This window comes from Vigna radiata, chloroplast (genome assembly GCF_000741045.1).
Source record: "Vigna radiata chloroplast, complete genome".
Lineage (NCBI taxonomy): Eukaryota > Viridiplantae > Streptophyta > Magnoliopsida > Fabales > Fabaceae > Vigna > Vigna radiata.
The window spans coordinates 56,913-80,000 of NC_013843.1; the positions used below are offsets into that span (position 1 = coordinate 56,913).

General features: G+C 31.6%; 25 protein-coding genes, 3 non-coding genes and 2 pseudogenes across 29 annotated transcripts. All coding sequences in view use genetic code 11, as the record gives it.

Annotated features, from left to right (window-relative positions):
* The first annotated feature begins 426 nt into the window (after positions 1 to 426).
* trnQ-UUG lies at positions 427 to 498 on the forward strand. Its single transcript has one exon. It is a non-coding gene; the product is annotated as a tRNA-Gln (tRNA).
* A 316-nt stretch (positions 499 to 814) lies between these two features.
* Positions 815 to 1,661, forward strand: rps16 (ribosomal protein S16; annotated as a pseudogene).
* Positions 1,662 to 1,962: 301 nt separating this feature from the next.
* On the forward strand, positions 1,963 to 3,501 carry accD (acetyl-CoA carboxylase carboxyltransferase beta subunit). Its single transcript has one exon. The coding sequence runs from the start codon at positions 1,963 to 1,965 to the stop codon at positions 3,499 to 3,501; it is 1,539 nt and encodes a 512-aa protein (YP_003434354.1).
* Positions 3,502 to 3,705: 204 nt separating this feature from the next.
* Positions 3,706 to 3,810, forward strand: psaI (photosystem I subunit VIII). The gene has a single exon. It carries the CDS (start codon positions 3,706 to 3,708, stop codon positions 3,808 to 3,810), a length of 105 nt encoding a protein of 34 aa, YP_003434355.1.
* Positions 3,811 to 3,998: 188 nt separating this feature from the next.
* On the forward strand, positions 3,999 to 4,589 carry ycf4 (photosystem I assembly protein Ycf4). Its single transcript has one exon. The coding sequence runs from the start codon at positions 3,999 to 4,001 to the stop codon at positions 4,587 to 4,589; it is 591 nt and encodes a 196-aa protein (YP_003434356.1).
* A 496-nt stretch (positions 4,590 to 5,085) lies between these two features.
* cemA (envelope membrane protein) lies at positions 5,086 to 5,769 on the forward strand. The gene has a single exon. It carries the CDS (start codon positions 5,086 to 5,088, stop codon positions 5,767 to 5,769), a length of 684 nt encoding a protein of 227 aa, YP_003434357.1.
* Positions 5,770 to 5,945: 176 nt separating this feature from the next.
* Positions 5,946 to 6,908, forward strand: petA (cytochrome f). Its single transcript has one exon. It carries the CDS (start codon positions 5,946 to 5,948, stop codon positions 6,906 to 6,908), a length of 963 nt encoding a protein of 320 aa, YP_003434358.1.
* A 542-nt stretch (positions 6,909 to 7,450) lies between these two features.
* On the reverse strand, positions 7,451 to 7,573 carry psbJ (photosystem II protein J). Its single transcript has one exon. It carries the CDS (start codon positions 7,571 to 7,573, stop codon positions 7,451 to 7,453), a length of 123 nt encoding a protein of 40 aa, YP_003434359.1.
* A 173-nt stretch (positions 7,574 to 7,746) lies between these two features.
* On the reverse strand, positions 7,747 to 7,863 carry psbL (photosystem II protein L). The gene has a single exon. It carries the CDS (start codon positions 7,861 to 7,863, stop codon positions 7,747 to 7,749), a length of 117 nt encoding a protein of 38 aa, YP_003434360.1.
* A 22-nt stretch (positions 7,864 to 7,885) lies between these two features.
* psbF (photosystem II cytochrome b559 beta subunit) lies at positions 7,886 to 8,005 on the reverse strand. Its single transcript has one exon. The coding sequence runs from the start codon at positions 8,003 to 8,005 to the stop codon at positions 7,886 to 7,888; it is 120 nt and encodes a 39-aa protein (YP_003434361.1).
* A 9-nt stretch (positions 8,006 to 8,014) lies between these two features.
* psbE (photosystem II cytochrome b559 alpha subunit) lies at positions 8,015 to 8,266 on the reverse strand. The gene has a single exon. The coding sequence runs from the start codon at positions 8,264 to 8,266 to the stop codon at positions 8,015 to 8,017; it is 252 nt and encodes an 83-aa protein (YP_003434362.1).
* A 921-nt stretch (positions 8,267 to 9,187) lies between these two features.
* On the forward strand, positions 9,188 to 9,283 carry petL (cytochrome b6/f complex subunit VI). The gene has a single exon. It carries the CDS (start codon positions 9,188 to 9,190, stop codon positions 9,281 to 9,283), a length of 96 nt encoding a protein of 31 aa, YP_003434363.1.
* A 158-nt stretch (positions 9,284 to 9,441) lies between these two features.
* petG (cytochrome b6/f complex subunit V) lies at positions 9,442 to 9,555 on the forward strand. Its single transcript has one exon. It carries the CDS (start codon positions 9,442 to 9,444, stop codon positions 9,553 to 9,555), a length of 114 nt encoding a protein of 37 aa, YP_003434364.1.
* A 130-nt stretch (positions 9,556 to 9,685) lies between these two features.
* On the reverse strand, positions 9,686 to 9,759 carry trnW-CCA. The gene has a single exon. It is a non-coding gene; the product is annotated as a tRNA-Trp (tRNA).
* Positions 9,760 to 9,931: 172 nt separating this feature from the next.
* On the reverse strand, positions 9,932 to 10,005 carry trnP-UGG. The gene has a single exon. It is a non-coding gene; the product is annotated as a tRNA-Pro (tRNA).
* Positions 10,006 to 10,131: 126 nt separating this feature from the next.
* psaJ (photosystem I subunit IX) lies at positions 10,132 to 10,266 on the forward strand. Its single transcript has one exon. It carries the CDS (start codon positions 10,132 to 10,134, stop codon positions 10,264 to 10,266), a length of 135 nt encoding a protein of 44 aa, YP_003434365.1.
* Positions 10,267 to 10,738: 472 nt separating this feature from the next.
* On the forward strand, positions 10,739 to 10,873 carry rpl33 (annotated as a pseudogene).
* A 147-nt stretch (positions 10,874 to 11,020) lies between these two features.
* On the forward strand, positions 11,021 to 11,329 carry rps18 (ribosomal protein S18). The gene has a single exon. The coding sequence runs from the start codon at positions 11,021 to 11,023 to the stop codon at positions 11,327 to 11,329; it is 309 nt and encodes a 102-aa protein (YP_003434366.1).
* Positions 11,330 to 11,550: 221 nt separating this feature from the next.
* Positions 11,551 to 11,910, reverse strand: rpl20 (ribosomal protein L20). Its single transcript has one exon. The coding sequence runs from the start codon at positions 11,908 to 11,910 to the stop codon at positions 11,551 to 11,553; it is 360 nt and encodes a 119-aa protein (YP_003434367.1).
* Positions 11,911 to 12,738: 828 nt separating this feature from the next.
* On the reverse strand, positions 12,739 to 12,852 carry rps12 (ribosomal protein S12; one part of a trans-spliced gene, as the record gives it; the record has 2 gene entries for this part). Coding sequences YP_003434368.1 and YP_003434322.1 both cover positions 12,739 to 12,852 — 114 coding nt within the window.
* Positions 12,853 to 13,077: 225 nt separating this feature from the next.
* clpP (clp protease proteolytic subunit) lies at positions 13,078 to 15,130 on the reverse strand. Its single transcript has 3 exons — positions 15,062 to 15,130; positions 14,057 to 14,353; positions 13,078 to 13,296 (listed from the first exon to the last, which is right to left on the reverse strand). The coding sequence occupies exons 1-3, from the start codon at positions 15,128 to 15,130 to the stop codon at positions 13,078 to 13,080; spliced, it is 585 nt and encodes a 194-aa protein (YP_003434369.1).
* A 403-nt stretch (positions 15,131 to 15,533) lies between these two features.
* On the forward strand, positions 15,534 to 17,060 carry psbB (photosystem II CP47 chlorophyll apoprotein). Its single transcript has one exon. The coding sequence runs from the start codon at positions 15,534 to 15,536 to the stop codon at positions 17,058 to 17,060; it is 1,527 nt and encodes a 508-aa protein (YP_003434370.1).
* A 168-nt stretch (positions 17,061 to 17,228) lies between these two features.
* On the forward strand, positions 17,229 to 17,336 carry psbT (photosystem II protein T). The gene has a single exon. The coding sequence runs from the start codon at positions 17,229 to 17,231 to the stop codon at positions 17,334 to 17,336; it is 108 nt and encodes a 35-aa protein (YP_003434371.1).
* Positions 17,337 to 17,394: 58 nt separating this feature from the next.
* psbN (photosystem II protein N) lies at positions 17,395 to 17,526 on the reverse strand. Its single transcript has one exon. It carries the CDS (start codon positions 17,524 to 17,526, stop codon positions 17,395 to 17,397), a length of 132 nt encoding a protein of 43 aa, YP_003434372.1.
* Positions 17,527 to 17,643: 117 nt separating this feature from the next.
* Positions 17,644 to 17,865, forward strand: psbH (photosystem II phosphoprotein). The gene has a single exon. It carries the CDS (start codon positions 17,644 to 17,646, stop codon positions 17,863 to 17,865), a length of 222 nt encoding a protein of 73 aa, YP_003434373.1.
* A 127-nt stretch (positions 17,866 to 17,992) lies between these two features.
* petB (cytochrome b6) lies at positions 17,993 to 19,479 on the forward strand. Its single transcript has 2 exons — positions 17,993 to 17,998; positions 18,838 to 19,479. Exons 1-2 carry the CDS (start codon positions 17,993 to 17,995, stop codon positions 19,477 to 19,479), a joined length of 648 nt encoding a protein of 215 aa, YP_003434374.1.
* Positions 19,480 to 19,682: 203 nt separating this feature from the next.
* Positions 19,683 to 20,883, forward strand: petD (cytochrome b6/f complex subunit IV). Its single transcript has 2 exons — positions 19,683 to 19,691; positions 20,410 to 20,883. The coding sequence occupies exons 1-2, from the start codon at positions 19,683 to 19,685 to the stop codon at positions 20,881 to 20,883; spliced, it is 483 nt and encodes a 160-aa protein (YP_003434375.1).
* A 235-nt stretch (positions 20,884 to 21,118) lies between these two features.
* rpoA (RNA polymerase alpha subunit) lies at positions 21,119 to 22,120 on the reverse strand. The gene has a single exon. It carries the CDS (start codon positions 22,118 to 22,120, stop codon positions 21,119 to 21,121), a length of 1,002 nt encoding a protein of 333 aa, YP_003434376.1.
* Positions 22,121 to 22,190: 70 nt separating this feature from the next.
* rps11 (ribosomal protein S11) lies at positions 22,191 to 22,607 on the reverse strand. The gene has a single exon. The coding sequence runs from the start codon at positions 22,605 to 22,607 to the stop codon at positions 22,191 to 22,193; it is 417 nt and encodes a 138-aa protein (YP_003434377.1).
* Positions 22,608 to 22,935: 328 nt separating this feature from the next.
* On the reverse strand, positions 22,936 to 23,049 carry rpl36 (ribosomal protein L36). Its single transcript has one exon. It carries the CDS (start codon positions 23,047 to 23,049, stop codon positions 22,936 to 22,938), a length of 114 nt encoding a protein of 37 aa, YP_003434378.1.
* Positions 23,050 to 23,088: the final 39 nt, after the last annotated feature.

The window sequence follows — 23,088 nt, forward strand, 5'->3', positions numbered from 1 at the left end:
TAAAATAAAAGTTATTTTTGTTTTTTTTATTTTCATTATAATTTTCAATTTTATTGCATTATATACATAATACAATAAAAATGAAAATAAAGAGTTATGACTAAAAGTAAAAAAATGAATCAAATAAGATAAGAACCTCGAGAATCCTTCTTTTATTTGAACTTATCCAGTTTCCAAATCTTTTTCATTATGAAAAAAAAATTGAATAAATCATACTTCCTTCTATATAATATCTTAATTGAATTGTATGTAATGATCAATAAATTTAGTTTTATCCTATCTATCTATATCCATTTATAGATATAGATAGCTATGTAGATACGCATAGAAAAGACTAGTCACAAATTTTTTTATATAGAAATTTTTGAACTGGAATTGACGAATAACCAATATTAATAATAGTCTTGATTAATGTAAAATGGAAAATGGGGCGTGGCCAAGCGGTAAGGCAACGGGTTTTGGTCCCGCTATTCGGAGGTTCGAATCCTTCCGTCCCAGAGCATATCTATTTATGATGTATATCATATTTGAATACAGATTGTATCTCATAATTAAAAGGGACCCTGCCTTTCAAAAAAAAAAAATTACCATTTTTCTACTTTACAAATTCTAAAAAATAGAATAGCGTATAAAATCTATTGCTAGAATATCAAGTTCATTTTCATTTATGTCTTTACTTTTAAAAGAAAAAGGTTTTCATTATATATAAGAAAAACCGAAACGTAAAAAAAAGGATAGATTCTTATGTAGCGAATGAATCAATGACTATTCACGATTCGATAATTACATACTGTATCTAAGCTAAGGGAATGTGAGAGTAAAACTTCGTTTGAAACGATGTGGTAAAGTAAAAAGCAACGTGCGGCTTGAAAGACATGATTCAATTAGGGGTGGGTTCTGATATCCGCCATTTTTTCTAGTATTTTAGAAATGAACATGCTCTTGACTTGACATCATTTTTTCTGTTCCACTAGACCCCCTTTTTTTAAAAAATTGAAGATTCCCGGAGTAATCTCTAAACCCCAAGATTCAAAGAAAATATAAAAAATCGGGGAATTCCATTAAGGAAATACCATTTTCAAATTGTATCATCAATTCTATTATCAAAAATTTTAGAAAAAAGAAATGAATGATAAAGAAACGAAACACGGGCAAGAAAGGGGAGTAGAGACCACTCAATAAATGAAATAGTAAAGGCTTGGTTTTCTTTTTAGTTTTTTTAGAATTCTTCAAATTGAGTTATGGAGGTAAAAATAGAAAGAGTTTTATTTTCAGAAAGAAAATACGAAAGAAAAATACTTAAGTCATTGTTTAATGGATTTGATGATTTTATTGCTCTATTTTACATCATAATTTTCGAAATACATAGAATTTTGTATATTCTCGAGCCGTACGAGGATAAAACTTACTATACGTTTCTAGGGGGGGGATCTATATCTATCCCAAAGGGCTGGTTATCGAATTGTTGCAAGGAATGTTCGACCCCAAAGAGAGGGAAGAGATCTGGATCCTATAAAGAATGAAACCTATTTCAATATTCCTGTTATTCTTTCATTTATTTGACAAGGGGCGCTTAACCTACAGGAACTGTTCAGCATATTAAAAAAAAGGCAGGTGTTTTTATAAAACTTAGCTCGAATCCACAAACGAAATTCAATGAATGAAATCAAAAAGGGGGTGTAGATTATTTGTATATAGATTTACAAAACTCCCCGCTCTCTTGTTATATTCATACTTCATTTTTTTATTTAATATTTCTTATTATTTGATTATCATTTCTTTTTAATACTGACTCGCTCTTTCTTTTTTTCAGTGACTAATCCTAGTTATTTGATTTATATACTTTTTTTTGATAGTAAATACATGAGAGAGAATATTCAAAATTGAATATTTCTATTATTTGATTTTTCATCCAATGACTATACATTTTTTTATTTTTATGGAAATACAGGAAAAAACTCTATGGAAAAATGGTGGTTCAATTCTCGGTTACTTAATAGGAAGTTCGAATACAGGTGTGAATTAAGTAAATCAATGGAGAGTCTTGGTCCTATTGAGAATACCAGTCTAAGCGAAGAACCCAAAATTTTAACTGATATAGATAAAAAAATTCAGAGGTGGGATGATCGTAATAATTCTAGTTATAATTCTTTTGATTATTTAGTAGGTGCTGATAACATACAGGATTTCCTATCCGATAAAACTTTTTTAGTTAGGGATAATAAGAGGAACAGTTATTCCATATATTTAGATATTGAAAAGAAAACTTTGGAGATTAACAACAATCATTCTTTTCTAAGTGAACAAGAAAATTTTTTTTCTAGCTATCTGAATACTGTTATTAAGAGTGATTACGATCATTCCATGTATGATACTCCTTTTAGTTGGAACAATTATATTAATAGTTGCATTGATAGTTATTTTCATTCTCAAATCTGTGTTGATAGTTGCATTTTGGTTGATATAGACAAATACAATGACAGTTCTTTTTATAGCTACTTTTTTGGTAAGGGGAGAAATGGTAGTGAAAGTGAGAATTATAGTTTTCATTTAATAACTAGTACGAATGATACAAATGATAGTGAGTCCACTCTAGGAGAAAATTATAAGAATCTCCATGAAAGTGAAAAATTGACGCATTTGTGGATTGAATGCGAAAATTGTTATGAATTAAATTATAAAAAATTTTGGAAATCAAAAATGAATATTTGTGAATACTGTGGATATCATTTGAAAATGGACAGTTCAGATAGAATCGAATTTTCGATTGATTCGGGTACTTGGAATCCTATGGATGAAGACATGGTTTCTCTGGATCCCATTGAATTTCATTCAGAAGAAGAACCTTATAAAGATCGTATTGATTCTTATCAAAGAAAAACAGGATTAACTGAGGCTGTTCAAACAGGGACAGGTCAAGTAAATGGTATTCCTGTAGCAATTGGTATTATGGATTTTAAGTTTATGGGAGGTAGCATGGGATCCGTAGTAGGTGAGAAAATCACCCGTTTGGTAGAATATGCTACTAATCAACTTTTACCTCTTATTCTCGTATGTTCGTCCGGAGGAGCGCGTATGCAAGAAGGAAGTTTGAGCTTGATGCAAATGGCTAAAATTTCTTCTGCTTTATATTATTATCAAACAATTCAAAAATTATTCTATGTATCGATACTTACATCTCCTACTACCGGTGGGGTGACAGCTAGTTTTGGCATGTTGGGGGATATCATTATTGCCGAACCAAACGCTTATATTGCATTTGCTGGTAAAAGAGTAATTGAACAAACATTGAATAAGACAGTGCCCGAAGATTCACAAGTAGCTGAATATTTATTCCATAAGGGTTTAATTGATTCAATCGTACCGCGTAATCTTTTAAAGGGAGTTGTAACTGAGTTATTTCAATTCCATAATTTCTTTTCTTTGACTAAAAATGAAAGAAATTATGGAATTGAAATAAAAAATAAAAACATACAGGATCAAAGTAATAAAATAAAATAAAAATAAAAAAATACTAAGAATAAGAAAAGGGTATATTATGATATATATCGGCTTAGCTATAATCACTAGAATTCCTATATACTAAGTATAAAGATATAGGAATTCTAGTGATTATAGACTGTCTTATTTAATCAAAATAAGAATAAAAATCGACCAAAATAAAAATAGATATAGTACAAATAGTCAATCGAGGTACCCTTATTTATGATAAACTTTCCTTCCATTTTTGTTCCTTTAGTGGGTCTAGTATTTCCGGCAATTGCAATGGCTTCTTTATTTCTTCATGTTCAAAAAAACAAAATTTTTTAGATACGGCGGTCAGTAGGGAAAAATATTCTAGATATTTTTTTGAGAGCTGGAAGCAATTGGATGAATTCCCCCTAAAGGTTTACATTTAAGTAGCGCCAGTTGATGAAAATTACTTTAGAAACAAGTAAAATTCTGGGGTTTTTTATTCCACAATTATTATTCTTAAAAATAAAAAGAAAGAGGGGGTAATGAATATTTTAAAAAAAAGATCAAAAGAAGTACTGATCTATTCTATAACAGGGTCTCGAAAAATAAGCAATATCTTTTCAGCCTTTATCATTTTTTTAGGTTCTTTGGGGTTATTGTTGGTTGCAATTTCCAGTTATCTCGGTATGGATCTTTTCCTTTTTTCTGAGGAAATTAGTAATTTTCCATTTATTCCACAAGGGGCCACGATGGCTTTTTATGGAATTGGGGGTCTCTTTATTAGTTTTTATTTGTGGTGGATTATTTTGTGGGATATAGGCGGTGGTTTTGATATCTTCGATAAAAAAAAGAAAAAAGAAGTATGTTTTCTTCGTTGGGGATTTCCTGGAAAAAATCGTCGTATTCTTATAAAAATACCTATGAACGATATTCAATCTATCAGAATAATAACAGGAGTTCAAGAACGAGGTATTTTTACTCGTACTCTTACTTATGAGAGTATCGTTTATATGGAAACAATAGAACAGGGGTTTATTCCCTTGACTCGTATTGAAGATAATTTGACTCCACCAGAAATTGCAAATAGAGCTGGCGAATTAGCTTTTTTTTTAGGTGTACCGCTTCTGTATTGATGAAAATTGGACTTAACTAGAAATAAAATTGCACAAAAAGTTTAAGAATTGTCCTATTTCTTTAGTGTACCGATTGAAATATTTTGAAAACAAAAAAGTTTTCAAAATATTTCAATTTTTATAGATGGGACATTATTTGATTTCGAAATCTTAATATTATAGTCATAACTCGAAGTGCTCCTTGGTGTATTTCTAAAAAGGAATCCTTTTTTCTTCGAATGTTAGCAACTAATATCCTTTCGAAACAATATTTTTTTCTTCATGGGATTGGAATTTACTGTTAATTCTTTCGATTTCGTATTCGATTTATGTATTCTTTTTTCTAAATTAAAGAAGGCAAAGGCTAACTTCCGAAGTTTAAGTAAAAAAAAGATAAAATACAATCTAGATTTATCTAGAAGCTCTATAACTTGTAATGAAGCTTATACTTGATAGAAAAGTTATTATCATATAGAGTTGACGAATGAGATGAAGTTAAGTTCATTAAAGACGAAAAATGAAAAAAAAAAGCATTCCCCTTCTATATCTTACATCTATAGTCTTTTTGCCCTGGTGTATCTCTTTCACATTTAAGAAAAGTCTGGAATCTTGGTTTATTAATTGGTGGAATACTAGTCAATCCGAAATTTTCTTGAATGATATTAAAGAAAAGAGTATTCTCAACAAATTCATAGAATTAGAGGAACTTTTTTTCTTAGATGACATGTTAAAGGAATGTCCGAAAACATATCTACAAAACCTTCGTACTGGAATTTATAAAGAAACAATCCAATTAATCAAAACGCACAACGAAGATCGTATGAATACGATTTTGCACTTCTCCACAAATATAATTTGTTTCTTTATTCTAAGCGGTTATTCTATTCTTGGTAATAAAGAACTTGTTCTTATTAACTCTTTGGTTCGAGAATTTATATATAATTTAAGTGACACAATAAAAGCATTTTCTATTCTTTTATTAACTGATTTATGTATAGGATTCCATTCAACCCATGGGTGGGAACTAATTATTGGTTTCGTTTATAAAGATTTTGGATTTGCTCAAAATGATCAAATTATATCCGGTCTTGTGTCCACTTTTCCAGTCATTTTAGATACAATTTTAAAATATTGGATTTTCCGTTATTTAAATCGCATATCTCCATCACTTGTAGTGATTTATCATTCAATGAATGATTGACAGAAAAACCGATTTACTTGAATAAATTTCAAGTTTTTATCTAAAAAAAGAGAATTTTTCTTTTTCCCCTCTTAAAAAAAAGTTCAATAAAAAAGGGGTTCCCACCTTGGATAGGGAACTATGCGAGTGACCTACCTAATCTTATTGTAGAAATTTTAAGGATCAATGATTAGACCATGCAAACTAGAAATGCTTTTTCTTGTATAAAGGAAGGGATTACCCGATCCATTTCTATATCGGTCATGATATATATAATAATTCGAGCACCCTTTTCAAATGCATATCCAATTTTTGCACAGCAGGGTTATGAAAATCCCCGAGAAGCAACCGGTCGTATTGTCTGTGCCAATTGCCATTTAGCTAATAAGCCCGTGGATATTGAGGTTCCACAAGCGGTACTTCCTGATACTGTATTTGAAGCAGTTGTTCGAATTCCTTATGATATGCAAGTGAAACAAGTTCTAGCTAATGGTAAAAAGGGAACTTTGAATGTGGGGGCTGTTCTTATTTTACCGGAAGGTTTTGAATTGGCACCCCCCGATCGTATTTCGCCTGAGATTAAAGAGAAGATAGGCAATCTGGCTTTTCAAAACTATCGCCCTACAAAAAAAAATATTCTTGTAGTAGGCCCTGTTCCTGGTCAGAAATATAATGAAATCACGTTTCCTATTCTTTCCCCGGATCCCGCTAGTAAAAGAGATATTCATTTCTTAAAATATCCGATATACGTAGGCGGGAACAGGGGAAGGGGCCAGATTTATCTTGACGGGAGCAAAAGTAATAATAATGTTTATAATGCTACAGCAGCAGGTATAGTCAAAAAAATAGTACGAAAAGAAAAAGGGGGATACGAAATCACTATAGTAGATGCATTGGATGAGCGTGAAGTGATTGATATTATACCTCCAGGACCAGAACTTCTTGTTTCAGAAGGTGAATCTATCAAACTTGATCAGCCATTGACAAGTAATCCTAATGTCGGTGGATTTGGTCAGGGGGATGCGGAAATAGTACTTCAAGATCCATTACGTGTTCAAGGTCTCTTGTTCTTTTTGGCATCTATTATTTTAGCACAAATCTTCTTAGTTCTTAAGAAGAAACAATTTGAGAAGGTTCAATTGTTCGAAATGAATTTTTAGTTCCGCGTATTTATCAACATATTAAACTCGTAAAAAGAACTCAATTTTTTTGATAATTTTTGTAATTCTATTCTGTATAATATCTGTATAATATAAAAAAGATATATATATATAAATTCAAATATGGAAAAGTTACTCTAAGGGGGATTCTTTGTTTTTTCTTTTTTTGTCCTTTCCTAGAGTCCGATTACTATTCCTTCTTGTTTGTGTTGAAATAGAAATATTCTAAAAATCTCAATAAAATAATCTTTTTGAAACCCTTCCTGAAAAATCCTATATCTTAGTTTCTATTTTTTCCAACTTAGAATCTTTCTGCCAGATAATCTTTTATTGTATATAATTTATTGTATATAATATGTAGTGAACAAAAAAAAAGAATGAAATGGAATTTTTTGAAACATCGGAAGAAGTAGTCATTTATATGAAAAAAAAGTAGAATTCTTAAGAACTCAAGGGGGATCCACTTGCATTCGTCAAAGAAAGAGTGGATCCCTGTTCAGTTCTTATACTTTCATTTCAAAAACCCAAATAGAATACGATTACTAGAGAGATGAGCCCAATCCGGAATATGAACCATAAAAGAAAATACCAATTAAACCGATCACAGTAATACCAGTTACAGTACCTATTATCCAAAGAGGAATTCTTCCAGTAGTATCGGCCATTTATCCCACTTTCCTCCACATTTAATCACGTAGTCAGTCATGCTAAAGACATTAACAAACAGTCATAGATAATTATGAAATGATATCCTTCCGAATGGAATAAAAGAATTCTTAATATATATATATTATTTACTATTCCTATTTTTTCTATTAATTCTATCTATTAATTCTAATTAATTGAAGAAATAATTTGAAAATAAAACAGCAAGTACAAAAATAAGTAATAACCCCCAGTAGAGACTGGTACGATTCAATTCCACATTTTGTTCATTTGGGTTTGATTGTGTCATAGCTCTATAATTCAAATTAGGTTTATCGTTGGATGAACTGCATTGCTGATATTGATCCCAAAAAAGAAACAGTGGGTATCGCTAGTCCGTGAACAGCTAGCCATCGTACTGTAAAAATTGGATAGGTCCTATCTATAGTCATTGGAGCCTCCTAAAAAGATCTACTAAATTCATCAAGTTGTTCCAAAGGATCAAAACGGCCAGTTATTAATGGAATTCCTTGTCGGTTCTCTGTAAAATACTCGTTTGGGCGGGGACTTCCAAATACATCGTAAGCTAGACCTGTACTGACAAATAACCAACCTGCAATGAATAGGGAGGGTATAGTAATGCTATGAATAATCCAGTATCGGATACTGGTAATAATATCAGCAAAAGAACGTTCTCCTGTGCTTCCAGACATCTTGAACTCCACATATTCTTGTACAGTCAAAAAGGGGGGGTCGAGTCCATAAAAGACAAGATCAGTAAGGCGAAATTTACTGAAATATAATCCTTGTTAGATCGTCCATTTTGTACCAACGGTGTCTTTTGAGTATACCGAATCAGTATAGCTATCCTTCTTCTAACAGAGCAATGAAATTTCACAATTAGTGTAAAAATTTAGTACTAGATTTTTTTCGTCTTTTTTCATTGATTGTCTCTATGTAGTCAAAAATTCGATAGAAAATTTTGCAAAGTTTAGGTATATCAAAATTTTTTTGATATTCAATTTTTATAGTAATAGTATAAAATGAAGGTTCTTAACATTTCAGATTATTAGTTTTGGATTAGAAACTAAAGATCCATTAAAATCGGAATATGAGAAAAGGGTTTCTGATAATTCATAAAGTAGATTTTATATTTTTTCAATTAGTGCCAAATCAAGAAATCTATTTTTTGTGGTTCTTGAAGATCTTTTTTTTCGATTTTCTTCTACATTAATTCAAAGTGAAATAAAATGAAATAACAAAGTTATTATTCTTTGTTTGAATATTCTTAATTTTTCTTTTTCTAATAGAAAGATAATTCTATTGGATATCTATAGAATAATACTCAATATTTTCATTAGAGCAGGTTTACTTAATTCCTGAGTTGATTAAGAAGTCTGTTGATTTGAAATCATAGGATGGGTAGATGTAACAGATGTGGAATTTATATATAAATTATGTTACTCTATTTCTTTTTATTCGTATCTAATGATTTATTGATGAATCGCCAATTTTGAATTGTATCTTTGAAGTAGGATTTTTTATCTTCTTTTTTCTCTCAAAAATGGAAATTTAGGGAAGTGCTTTATAAACATATGTATAAAAAGAACGAAAATATTTCATTTAGTTTCTATATGCCCACTATCACTAGTTATTTCGGTTTTTTACTATCGGTTTTAATAATAACCTCGTCTCTATTTATTGGTCTTAGTAAAATACGACTTATTTGATTTTTAATTTTTAGAGGAATAGTCAATTTTAGTATAAGACATTCTATAATTCCTTACTATGTCAATTTACAATTCTCGATCGTTGAGATTCATGATCAATACAGATTTATGTTTAAGGCTAGATATTACCTTTCTTTTTACTTTTCGAACAAATAAAAATGATTGAAGTTTTTCTATTTGGAATCGTGTTAGGTTTAATTCCTATTACTTTGGCTGGATTATTTGTAACTGCATATTTACAATACCGACGAGGTGATCAGTTGAATCTTTGATTAATAAATGTCTCTTTTTTTGTGATTCCCTATTTATTTAGTTTCATCCTAATCGACAAGGATAAAATTCAGACTTTCTTTTGAATGTTCAATTATTTCAGTGTAATTATCAGGCGAACAATACTAGAATCACGCTCTGTAGGATTTGAACCTACGACATCGGGTTTTGGAGACCCGCGTTCTGCCGAACTGAACTAAGAGCGCTTTTTTTTCATAAATTCTTTTCTACTATGATCCAAATCCATTTTGCATATAGATATTAAGTATGTATGTTCAATTGGAATTCGTCTTCAAAGGTTCCCGGTTTATTGCTCATCTCATAGAATATGGAATATCATAGAATACGGAATATCATAGAATAAGTAATAGTTAGGGATAGGGATGACAGGATTTGAACCCGTGACATTTTGTACCCAAAACAAACGCGCTACCAAGCTGCGCTACATCCCTTTTCCAGTTGTTTATAGTGTTATTGTAAAGAATCTTTGTCTTGTTTTCCACATTTTTCTCTGTTGATATATATCAACAGAAAAAAAAATAAAATACTTCAAAAATAAAAAGAAAGGAGGATTTTAAATGCGAGATCTAAAAACATATCTTTCCGTGGCACCAGTAGTAAGTACTTTATGGTTCGGGGCTTTGGCGGGTCTATTGATAGAGATCAATCGTTTTTTTCCAGATGCATTGATATTCCCCTTTTTTTCATTTTAGTTATTGACACGGGAAGGGGTGAAGAAGATTAAAAGTCCAATTATATATAAAATATGTGTAATTAACCTACTCTTCTTTTTTTTTTTAGGAAAGAGAAAGAAGAAAGATTAAATCGGCCTCATTCAAATTCGGATTGAAACTCGGGATCTGGTCCAGGCTTCATAGGAATTGAATTATTAATTCAATTCCTATGAAAAATAAAGTGAAAGCAGAAATCCAATGGATAGGTTGGGGCAACAATATTATAAAAAATACTTAAAAAAAACTAAAATACTGGCAATTTGAAACGAAATATAGTTCCAGATCCATGTATTCTTTTTGTACTATCTTTTTTGTACTAGATTCAATTAAATTGGAACGAAATCTTTCATCATTTTTCGAATTCTTCTTTTTTATCTTAGTTGTTTTCATCTTTTTCTTAGATTCGAATCCGAAAAGAGTTATAAGTTAATTAAAAACCCAAAGGAGGGTCATGTCCAAGGGTAAAGATATCCGAGTAAGTGTTATTTTGAAAGGTACTGGTTGTGATAAAAAGAGTCTAAATAAGGAATCAAGCAGTATTTCTAGATAGATTACTAACAAGAATCGACACAATACACCTGCCTAGTTGATTGGAATTGATAAAATGATGTCGATGTCCCCGTCGTTATATAACAACATATGCTAAAGAACAAGAAAAAAAAAAATACCAATCCTTTATTATAATTATATTTCTTGAAATAAATGTTATTTTTGGAATAGGAATAAATAAACTATGGAAAAATCTAAGCGACTCTTTATTAAATCCAAGCGATCTTTTCGTAGACGTTTGCCCCCGATTCAATCGGGGGACCGAATTGATTATAAAAACATGGGTTTAATTTGTCGATTTATTAGTGAACAAGGAAAAATATTATCTAGACGTGTAAATAGATTGACCTTAAAACAACAACGATTAATTACAATTGCTATAAAACAAGCTCGTATTTTATCTTCGTTACCTTTTCTTACTAACGAAAAACAATTTGAAAAAAGCGAGTCGACTGCTAAAATTAATACTTTAAGAAAAAAAAATAGAAATTAAAAATTCGAAATCCAATTTGAATTTAGATTCGAATTAAACATGGATTGATGTTTTGTTCAAAATTAGGATAATTCCATTTGATTTTTTTGTTGTAATAAAAAAGATAATAGGTAACGAAGAATAATTTTTGAAGCATGGTTGTTTATTTTGATAGCTTTAGCATATGCTAAAGCTATCAAAATAAACAAATTTCTAGTCTATACCTTCGTAAATAAGGGGTTTTAAGTTTTTAGGATATTATCGGCAATCATAAAAAGACAATTCTCTTTTAATATAGCAATTTGTGCAACTATTTTACGATTAAGAAGCAATTGCTTCGTGTATAGACTATTAATTAAATTACTATAAATATAAGATACTTTTTGATTCTCGCGAATTACTGCATTTATTCGACTAATCCATAAACCACGAAAATCTCTTTTTTTCCTATCTCTATCACGATGAGCCGAAACCAAAGCTTTCAATTTCTGTTGAGTAATAGTTCGAGTAAGTCTTGAATGAGCTCCGCGAAAACTTGATATGAAGAAACGAATTTTTGTCCTCCGTTTGTGAGCTATATATCCTCGTTTAATTCTGGTCATTGAATAAATGATATTTTCAGGAATAACTTTTTCATTTTTCAGTTATTCTTTTTATCTTCCTAGTCTATTAATAACAAAAATGGATTCTTCCGATGTATAAAAAAAAAAATTCCAACGGCTCTTGCTACTATAACCGCCCCAACCACAAAATCAGAAATTGTATTGATACTAGATATCAAATAAAATAAAAATAGTAAATGAACTAGGACACATATTTTTAGAATAAATTGGTGGGTTCCTTCGTTTCTATGATTTTTTTGAGAAATGACCAGGTCCTCTCTATACACCGGAGCCTTTTTCTTTTCATTTTTGATTCAATTAATCAATGTTAGTGTTCACTTGTACAGTTCACACTCTGTGGCTCTACCCATGCAACAATATTGAGTAAGTAGGTTTTTTCACAACTAAATCTAATTATATAGTAACGGTATTTAATTATGAAAATTTGCTGGGTAGCTGACCCTCTTATTCTATTCTTAAAAAATCCATCAAAATTCATTCATTAAGGACATACTTAAGGACATACTTTCTTTTTAATTGAAATAGTATTTTCTCCGCTTAACGGGTAACTTTTTTTGTTACCGATGGGAAAGTCCTTCTCATATGAAATTGCAAATTAGTATTATTGGTTTTGCACCAATCGGAACCATAAATTTGATACAAGATAGAAGAATGTAAAGAATTATATAATTATATATATAAGAATTATATATTAAGTTAAGATAGTGTGAATGTAGTTTTTGCATTCACACTATCTTAACCGATTACTAATACTGAAAAATTTTTGAATTTGTTTTTTTCTTAGTATTTAAGCTGAACGAGTCGCACATACACCCTGGTACACGTTCCTCGGCGTTGAGGGCATCCCCGAAGAGCTGGGGATTTTGTGACGTTTCGGATTGGCTGTCTTGTGTTTCTAATAAGTTGTTTCATAGTTGGCATGGTAAGTCGTACTATATATATCTATATTTTTGTATAATGAGCAGGTTTAGATCTATCCTAACCGTGAATTACTTATATTCTATATTCCTTATAGCCTATATTATTTATAGTATATTAATAGATTAACTCTTAGAGATTTTATTTTAAAATGTCAAGTACGAAGAGTAAAAAATTAAAATTCCAATCCTGTATTTAATTAGAATAACCTTTGCCACCAATTTTTTATTAAACTGCTACAAGATCTACAATTCCATGAGCTTGGGCTTCTGCTGCTGACATAAAAACGTCCCTTTCCATGTCGTCCGATATAACCCATAAAGGTTTGCCCGTTCTTTGTACATAAACATTTGTGATAGTTTCACGCAGTTTCAGTAGCTCTTCTGCTTCCAGGACAAATTCTCCCGCTTGTGCCTCATAAAAAGAACTAGCAGGTTGGTGGATCATTACCCTGATTATATCACTTAAGTAGTATTTCCCTTATCTTGATAAATATTTTTAGAATTCTTTTTACTATATTGGTAGATTGCTAAACATTGTCTTTATTCCCAAGATATATAAAGAAGACAACTAAGCTAAGAAAAGGGCAAAAAGAATATTCAATAACCGTACAAGCAGTTTCTGCGTATTGATGCATACGGCTTTTGTACCTATGCAATTCATTTTTTCCTCTCTGGATAGAGTATTTTCTTCGATGAATTTTGTTTCTACATTTCAAAATTTCTTTTTTTTTATATCAAATAAAAAAGAAGTACAAAATCTCCTAGGTCTTTTGGATCCGGATCCTTAAATAAGAAACAATAGAATAACCAACTTTCTTTTTTTTTTAATCTATTTTGAAATACTACGATGGTTCCGTTGTTTTTTATATCATTTTGGTATTCAACAATCCAAAAGTTTCTTTTTTTTTTTATGTTATGTTTTATTCTGATTCAAATAAAAATTGTTACAAGCTTTCTGGTATGAAAAAAAAAACAAAAAAGTATGCGACACTAAGATGAAACTAGGTTCCTTATAGATCAGATAAAATTTGAAATACCCTCTTTTTCATACTACTCTTTCTATATATAATTAAATGATTCAAAAAAATTGCATATGGAATTCAAAATACCATGCTATTATTACTTTGGTTTTTATGGCGAAGGTATAGTATATATAGATAGATATCTATTCTAGATATTCTCAAAAAAAAAAATCATTGGCGCCAAGCGTGAGGAAATGCAAGACGTTTGGTAATTGTGCCTCCTGCCAAAAGAAAGGATCCCATTGAAGCAGCTAATCCCAGACATACTGTCTGTACATCTGGTTGTACAAATTGCATAGTATCATAAATAGCTATTCCAGGTATTACCCACCCCCCCGGAGAGTTTATAAACAGAGACAATTCTTTATTCTCTTTCTCTATGCTCAGATAGATCATAATACTAATAAGTTGATTCGATATTTCACTATCAACATCTTGACCTAAAAAAAGTAATCTTTCTCGATAAAGTCGATTGATTAGGATTCCATTTTTTCCTTAAAAGCCGTACATGCACCTTTTGATGCATACAGTTCATCAAAAATTCTATAAGCAAAAAAGGAATCAATGTGTCGATTTTAATCTTTCTCTTTTTCTAATGGATTTATTCGAACTAAAAAAAAATAAGAATATACTTAATTTAGTGAACTATCTTCTCATTGATGTATTGCTTTCATCGAGATCGAAGCCGAATCACAATGTCATTTTCTTGTTTCTGAATGGACTTTTTCAATTCTTTTAGGTTTCTTTTCTACTCTGAGTAAAGATCTGCCCGATTTGGATTTGCACATATAGAACAAATATTCCAAAACTATGTATTTTTGTTAGAACTTCTTCCTTTGCTGAATTGAGTAATGTTTTCTTTCTGTAAAATAAAATATATGGATATCATAGAATTAGTGATCATAGAAATATTACCAATTGGTTTTTTCTACACAGAGCCTGGGTACTTTCTTTTATTGGTCCAATTAAGCCAACCATAAATTATTCATAATGTCGAGTAATAATCTGGAAATTTTTCTCTAAAAATGAAAAAATCGATAGAATAGTACTTCATTACACTTCACGCTCCCCATTTTTTTATCTTTATGATTTAATTATTCTCTTTTGGGGGTGAAAGAGGGGATATCTCGATCGGGGGAGAAAACGGGTAAATCCCATATAACCTACTATATCTGACAAGTCGCACTATATATCAATCCAAGCTGCATCTCTATCCCCAGGGATTCGAAAGGGTACTCTTGGAACACCAATGGGCATAAAATGGACAAATAATAAAGTCATATATCTCACTTTAGTGTGGAAACGTAAGAATTAGCTTATCGTGTTAAAAATGATTGACTTTATTTTAGATTAATATTGCTTTTTTTTTAGAAAAAAGAATACTAAAAAAAGTCAAGTTGTTACAAATGGGTCATTGGGGTGATAAGCGAATATGTCTGCATTTACTTATTTAAATAGTCATAGAGAAAGTTGTCAACCCCTCTTGTCTCCCCACCATTGCGTATTGTTACTTATCCGGTATAGAATAAATCTGTTTCTTTGATTTCTACAAATATGATTGTTCTATTTTCCAAGAGAATATACTGAAAGGCTATATTCATTTTTTTCCAGTGCAATAAAGTTACATAGTGTCTATTTTTTGTTGAAGGGGTATTTTTTCATGGGTTTACCTTGGTATCGTGTTCATACTGTTGTTTTAAATGATCCGGGCCGTTTGCTTTCTGTTCATATAATGCACACAGCTCTAGTTGCTGGTTGGGCCGGTTCGATGGCTCTATATGAATTAGCAGTTTTTGATCCCTCTGACCCTGTTCTTGATCCAATGTGGAGACAGGGTATGTTCGTTATACCTTTCATGACTCGTTTAGGAATAACTAATTCGTGGGGCGGTTGGAATATCACAGGAGGGGCTATAACGAATCCGGGTATTTGGAGTTACGAAGGTGTGGCCGGAGCACATATTGTGTTTTCAGGCTTGTGCTTTTTAGCGGCTATTTGGCATTGGGTTTATTGGGATCTAGAAATCTTTTGTGATGAACGTACTGGAAAACCTTCTTTGGATTTGCCAAAAATTTTTGGAATTCATTTATTTCTTGCAGGGGTGGCTTGTTTTGGTTTTGGCGCATTTCATGTAACAGGATTGTATGGTCCCGGAATATGGGTGTCTGATCCTTATGGACTAACTGGAAGGATACAATCCGTAAATCCCGCGTGGGGTGTGGAAGGTTTTGATCCTTTTGTTCCGGGGGGGATAGCTTCTCATCATATTGCGGCAGGAACGTTGGGCATATTAGCGGGTCTTTTCCATCTTAGTGTGCGTCCACCCCAACGTCTATATAAAGGATTACGTATGGGAAATATTGAAACTGTCCTTTCTAGCAGTATTGCTGCTGTCTTTTTTGCAGCTTTTGTCGTTGCTGGAACTATGTGGTATGGTTCAGCAACAACCCCCATTGAATTATTTGGTCCTACTCGATATCAATGGGATCAGGGATACTTCCAGCAAGAAATATATCGAAGAGTTGGTGCTGGACTAGCTGAAAATCAAAATTTATCAGAAGCTTGGTCTAAAATTCCAGAAAAATTAGCTTTTTATGATTACATCGGAAATAATCCAGCAAAAGGGGGGTTATTTAGAGCAGGTTCCATGGACAATGGAGATGGAATAGCCGTCGGTTGGTTAGGACATCCCATTTTTCGAGATAAAGAAGGACATGAGCTTTTTGTACGTCGTATGCCTACTTTTTTTGAAACATTTCCAGTTGTTTTAGTAGATGGGGACGGAATTGTTAGAGCCGATGTTCCTTTTCGAAGAGCAGAATCGAAATATAGTGTCGAACAAGTAGGTGTAACTGTTGAGTTCTATGGTGGTGAGCTTAATGGAGTAAGTTATAGTGATCCCGCTACTGTGAAAAAATATGCTAGACGTGCTCAATTGGGTGAAATTTTTGAATTAGATCGTGCTACTTTGAAATCAGATGGTGTTTTTCGTAGCAGTCCAAGGGGTTGGTTTACTTTTGGGCATGCTTCATTTGCTCTGCTATTCTTTTTCGGGCACATTTGGCATGGTGCTAGAACTTTGTTCAGAGATGTTTTTGCTGGTATCGACCCAGATTTAGATGCTCAAGTAGAATTTGGAGCATTCCAAAAACTTGGAGATCCAACTACAAGAAGACCGGTAGTATAACATTATTTCTTTTGTTCTTTTCTACTTTTTTATCATTTTTAATTTCACATAAAGAACTAGATAAATCTTGATTTGAATCATTGCATTTATTCTTTTTTTTCTTTTCGAAAAGAGCCCCACCCCAAGAAACAGGTATGAAAGCTATAATTGTAAACCACGATTAAATTTATGGAAGCTTTGGTTTATACATTCCTCTTAGTCTCAACTTTAGGAATTATTTTTTTCGCGATTTTTTTTAGAGAACCTCCTAAAGTTCCGACGAAAAAGGTCAAATAATGTTTTATTATCTTAATTGAAGTAATGAGCCCCCAATAGAGAGGGCGCATTACTTCAACTAGTCCCCATGTTCTTCAAATGGATCTCTTAGTTGTTGGGAGGGTTGCCCAAAGGCAGTATATAAGGCATACCCAGTAAAACTTACAAGTAAACCAGATATAGAGATGGCAATTAGAGTTGCTGTTTCCATTATTTTAATTATAAAGTTTCCAGATCACAATAGATCGATCTATAGGATAAGATCCTTATATTTACAGCGGAATGGTATACAAAGTCAACAGATCTAAATGAATAAAAAAGAGTATTTATGGCTACGCAAACCGTTGAGGATAATTCTAGATCTGGTTCAAGACGAACTGTTGTAGGGAATTTATTGAAACCTTTAAATTCAGAATATGGTAAAGTAGCCCCGGGGTGGGGAACTACTCCCTTGATGGGTGTTGCAATGGCTCTATTTGCGATATTTCTATCTATTATTTTGGAGATTTATAATTCGTCCATTTTATTGGACGGAATTTCTATCAATTAGATTCACAAGAATCGAGTAATTCGTTTATAGAAAGTGAAGCATTTAGGTTTCTTATTGTTTCTTAGTCTATTCCATTTTGATGTGGTAGTTTGATCGTAGAATTTCTTTGTTTCTGTATTTCCGGAATATGAGTGTGTGACTTGTTTTAATTGGTCCTATTGAAAGTACAGAACATAAAATGGGTCTGTCATCTTATCTTGATAGAGATGGTTTTATTCCGTCAGATATTTAATCTAGTATCTGGAGCACGGAATATAGAAAATAGATTCTAAAAATCTTAATACTATGATTCATACTAAATATTTAGACCTCGCAACTGGACTTAAAAACCTTTTCAAAGAGTTCTAAAAATAAATTGAAAAATTTTGATTCTTTCAAGCTTTTCCAGTTTGTCTTTATTTTGAGCAAAGGACAAACCTTTCCTTGAATTTTTTCATTATTTTTTTCATTATATTCTATCTATTCATTGAAGAAGTGATGATCCAACAATTCTTACTCAGAGAATTTTTGGACTTCGATTCAAAGTTGTTTTGAATCTGAATCATCGTGGTTCTAGTATGAATCTGAGGTTTTTTTTATTCATTCATATGGTCCTAACAAGAAAATCCTTATCAATAATAAAAATTCAAGAATAAAGAAGACAGCAGTAAATTCACATTATACAAATAAAAAAATGAAGTAAAGAATATTCAAGAGGCCTTAAAAGATCACCATAAAGACGAGTGTGCCGACTTGATATTTTGGCATTATAACAATAACAAAAAAGAATAGCTTTCGTATTTTTCTTTTTTTATCGTAAGAGAAAATTAGAATCATACGATTAAATAGATTAAATAAAGCAGTTTCAAACTTTCTATTACAGATATCTGTTTTTGTTACAATCAATATTTTGGTATTTTTGTTTGAGCCGTACGAGATGAAATTCGCATATACGGTTCTTTGGGGGGGTTCTTTTGGGTTACCTATCTCAATAAAGTTTATGATTGGTTCGAAGAACGTCTTGAAATTCAGGCGATTGCCGATGATATAACCAGTAAATATGTTCCGCCTCATGTGAACATATTTTATTGTTTAGGAGGAATTACACTTACTTGTTTTTTAGTCCAAGTAGCAACAGGATTTGCTATGACTTTTTATTATCGTCCAACCGTTACTGAAGCTTTTGCTTCTGTTCAATATATAATGACTGAAGCTAATTTTGGTTGGTTAATCCGATCAGTTCATCGATGGTCGGCAAGTATGATGGTCTTAATGATGATTCTACACGTATTTCGTGTGTATCTTACAGGTGGTTTTAAAAAACCTCGCGAATTAACTTGGGTTACGGGTGTAGTTTTGGCTGTATTAACTGCATCTTTTGGTGTAACTGGTTATTCCTTACCTTGGGATCAAATTGGTTATTGGGCAGTAAAAATTGTAACAGGCGTACCCGAAGCTATTCCTGTAATAGGATCGTCTTTGGTAGAGTTATTACGTGGAAGTTCCAGTGTGGGCCAATCTACTTTAACTCGTTTTTATAGTTTGCATACTTTTGTCTTACCTCTTCTTACTGCTGTATTTATGTTAATGCACTTTTCAATGATACGTAAGCAAGGCATTTCTGGTCCTTTATAGTGAATATGGATCATAGATATTTGTAATCACTATCATTTTTTATTTTGGGGAGGATTTTATTTCATTGCTACAATTATGGATTATAAAAAAAAATAAAACATGTATTTAGATATTTTTCTTCAACTTAACAAAAATTGAATTTTTGTTTTTTTTTTTTACATACATAAATAGTTGAAGGGAACTCTCCAAACAAAAAATGGATTATGGGAGTGTGTGACTTGAACTATTTATTTGGCCGCGCAGATATATGACTTTCTCTTATCTGCCACATTAGAATTTAAAATTAAATGTGTCTTTTTTCCAACCACCAAGAAAGGCTCTTACAGAGAGGGTAGGCTGGTTTTACTTGAAGAGAATCTTTTCTATGATCAGACTCGATTTTATTCTGCATCAACAGGCTCCGTAAGATCCAGTAAAAGAAGTGGTGTGGTATAGTCTGAATTCTATATAGTATGACAACGCATTCATTTCCTATGCATTGATTTGATTTCTGATACTATTGGAGTGAACAAAGTAGATCTAAAGAACAACGCGAGTTAGGTTATATTAGTAACAAGTAAATTCTTTGTACATAAAAAGTATCAAGATTTTTTTTTTGACAGGATAACAATTGCAAAGTTTGAGATCACCCAGAAAGCATTATCAACTTGAAAAGTCTACTCGGGTATTGAGCGTTTACTAAAATTTACTTAAAAAGAACTGAATTTTTTTTTTTCAATAAAAAATTGTAACTTTGCAAAAAGAGAATAGAATCGAGTTTCTTTTATTATTTAGAATCTTCATATATGTGTGGATAACACATACATTTTTTTCTATTTTATTCTATAGATACAGTTTAAAAATTTGATTAGTGCTCGAGCCGGATGATGAAAAATTATCATATCCGGTTCTTTTGGAGGATGGATCTATAAGAATTCACCTATCCCAATAACAAAAAAACCTGACTTGAATGATCCTGTATTAAGAGCTAAATTGGCTAAGGGAATGGGTCATAATTATTATGGAGAACCCGCATGGCCTAACGATCTTTTATATATTTTTCCAGTAGTAATTCTAGGTACTATTGCCTGTAACGTAGGCTTAGCGGTTCTAGAACCATCCATGATTGGGGAACCCGCGGATCCTTTTGCAACTCCTTTGGAAATACTACCTGAATGGTATTTTTTTCCCGTATTTCAAATACTTCGTACAGTGCCCAATAAGTTATTGGGCGTTCTTTTAATGGTTTCGGTACCTACGGGATTATTAACAGTACCCTTTTTGGAGAATGTTAATAAATTCCAAAATCCATTTCGCCGTCCAGTAGCAACTACCATCTTTTTGATTGGTACTGTAGTTGCCCTTTGGTTAGGTATTGGAGCAACATTACCTATTGAGAAATCCCTAACATTAGGTCTTTTTTAAAATTCGAAGATTGGTTTCATTTTTAATTCATTTTTAAATAAAATATCATGACATATTTATTGTATATCTAGGGAGAATTCTTTCTGAACCGACTAATCCCTAGATACATCTATTCCATTTTAGATATATTCTGAACATTTGGATTTGTTCTAAATATTTAAATTACATATTTTGACCTTTTTGAGTTTAGAAAAAAAATCAATTTGAAAAAATACTATGTAAATAGATTTCAATTTTATGTAAAATACTTTTGTATTTTTAAAATGTCCAATATAGATTTTCCATCTTCTACGCGAAAATGTTCAATTTTCAGAAGGTCTTCTTGACTGTTATTCAAAAGTTCTAATAATGTATGAATATTGGATCTTTTGAGACAATTATAGATCCTGGGAGGTAATTCTAATTGGTCAATAAAAATAGATTTCAATGCTATTTCTTTTTTATTTTTCCTTAGTTTATCCTTAACCAATATATCATGAAAAGTAAAAAGGGGCAAAGTAACTTTGTCTTTATTTTTTTCTAAATTAAAGTTCTCTTCTTCTGCGTGTAAAAAGGGAATAAATAAATCAATCAAATTTTGGGAGGCTTCATAAAGGGCTTCCTTAGGAGTTAAACTTCCGTTTGTCCATATCTCGAGAAAAAGTATTTCTTGTTTTTCATTGCCATTGACATAAGAATGAATACTATAATTTACATTTCGAACAGGCATGAATCTAGCATCTATATCATAACTTTCGTCTTGAAAGTTTTTTAGTGTTTTTATCCGATACCCACGATTTCTCTCAATTTTTAATTCAATACAAAAATTAACAGGTTCTGTTACGTTGGCTATATGTTGTCTATTATCAACGATTTCCACCGAGGGTGGTAAAATGATGTCTTGAGCGGTTATATATCCAGGACCTTTGAAAGAAATCGATGCGTCCTGTGTTCCATACATATTACTTTTCAATACAATTTCTTTCAAATTCATGAAAATTTCATGTACTGATTCTTCAATACCTATTATGGTAGAATATTCATGTGGTATTTTCTCTGATTTTACACGTGTGATACATGTTCCCTCTATTTCTCCGAGTAAAATTCTTCGGATTGCAATGCCTATTGTATCGGCTTGACCTTTCATAAGTGGGGACAGAATAAAGCGTCCATAATAAAGACGCTTACTTTCTATTCGTGATTCAACACATTTCCATTGTAGTGTCCGAGTAGAGAACCTTAATTTCTCTTGAACCATAGTAATTTTTTTGATCAAACTCTTGACTTGTTTTTTTCTCTTGAACTATTTTTAATGTTTATTTTTAGTTTTATACACGTCTTTTTTTCGGAGACCTACATCCATTATGTGGCATAGGAGTTACATCTCGTATAAAATTTAATAGTATACCACTTCTACGAATAGCTCTTAATGCTGCATCTCTTCCGAGGCCAGGCCCTTTTATCATAATTTCTGCTCGTTGCATGCCTTGATCCGATACTGTTCGAATAGCATTTCCTGCTGCAGTTTGAGCGGCAAAAGGTGTTCCCCTTCGTGTACCCTTGAATCCGCAAGTACCAGCGGAGGACCAAGAAATCACCCGACCTCGTACATCTGTAATAGTTACAATAGTATTGTTGAAACTAGCTTGAACATGAATAATTCCCTTTGGTATTTTACGAGTATGATTACGCGAACCAATACGTACATTTTTACGCGAACCTTTTTTAGGTATTGATTTTGCCATATTTGATTATTTCAATATTTCATTAAAAAAACAAGAAGATATAGGGTATGGAGATATCCATTTCATGTAAAAAACGGATCCTTTTAATTAAAATTATTTTCGAATTTTATATTCGATTTTTTCTATATTCTATTTATTTGCTTTCGATTACTATCAAATACAATTTTTGAAATCAAAGTTAAAAATTGAAATATCAATACTCTTTCAAAATATGTATGGATTTTTCATTTTCATAGAATAATATATAGATATATTATAAATAATTTGAGAATTTTCTCTCTTTTTTTATCTAGTCTATTTTTTTAGAAAGCTTCTGTTTGTTCAAATATTATCCTTGTCTTTGTTTATGTTTTGGATTGAAACAAATTACTATAATTCGTCCTCGTCTTCGAATCAATCGACATTTTTCACAAATTTTACGAACCGAGGCGTTGATTTTCATATTTGACATTCCTTAATTAGTTAATCCCCAATTGTGGAA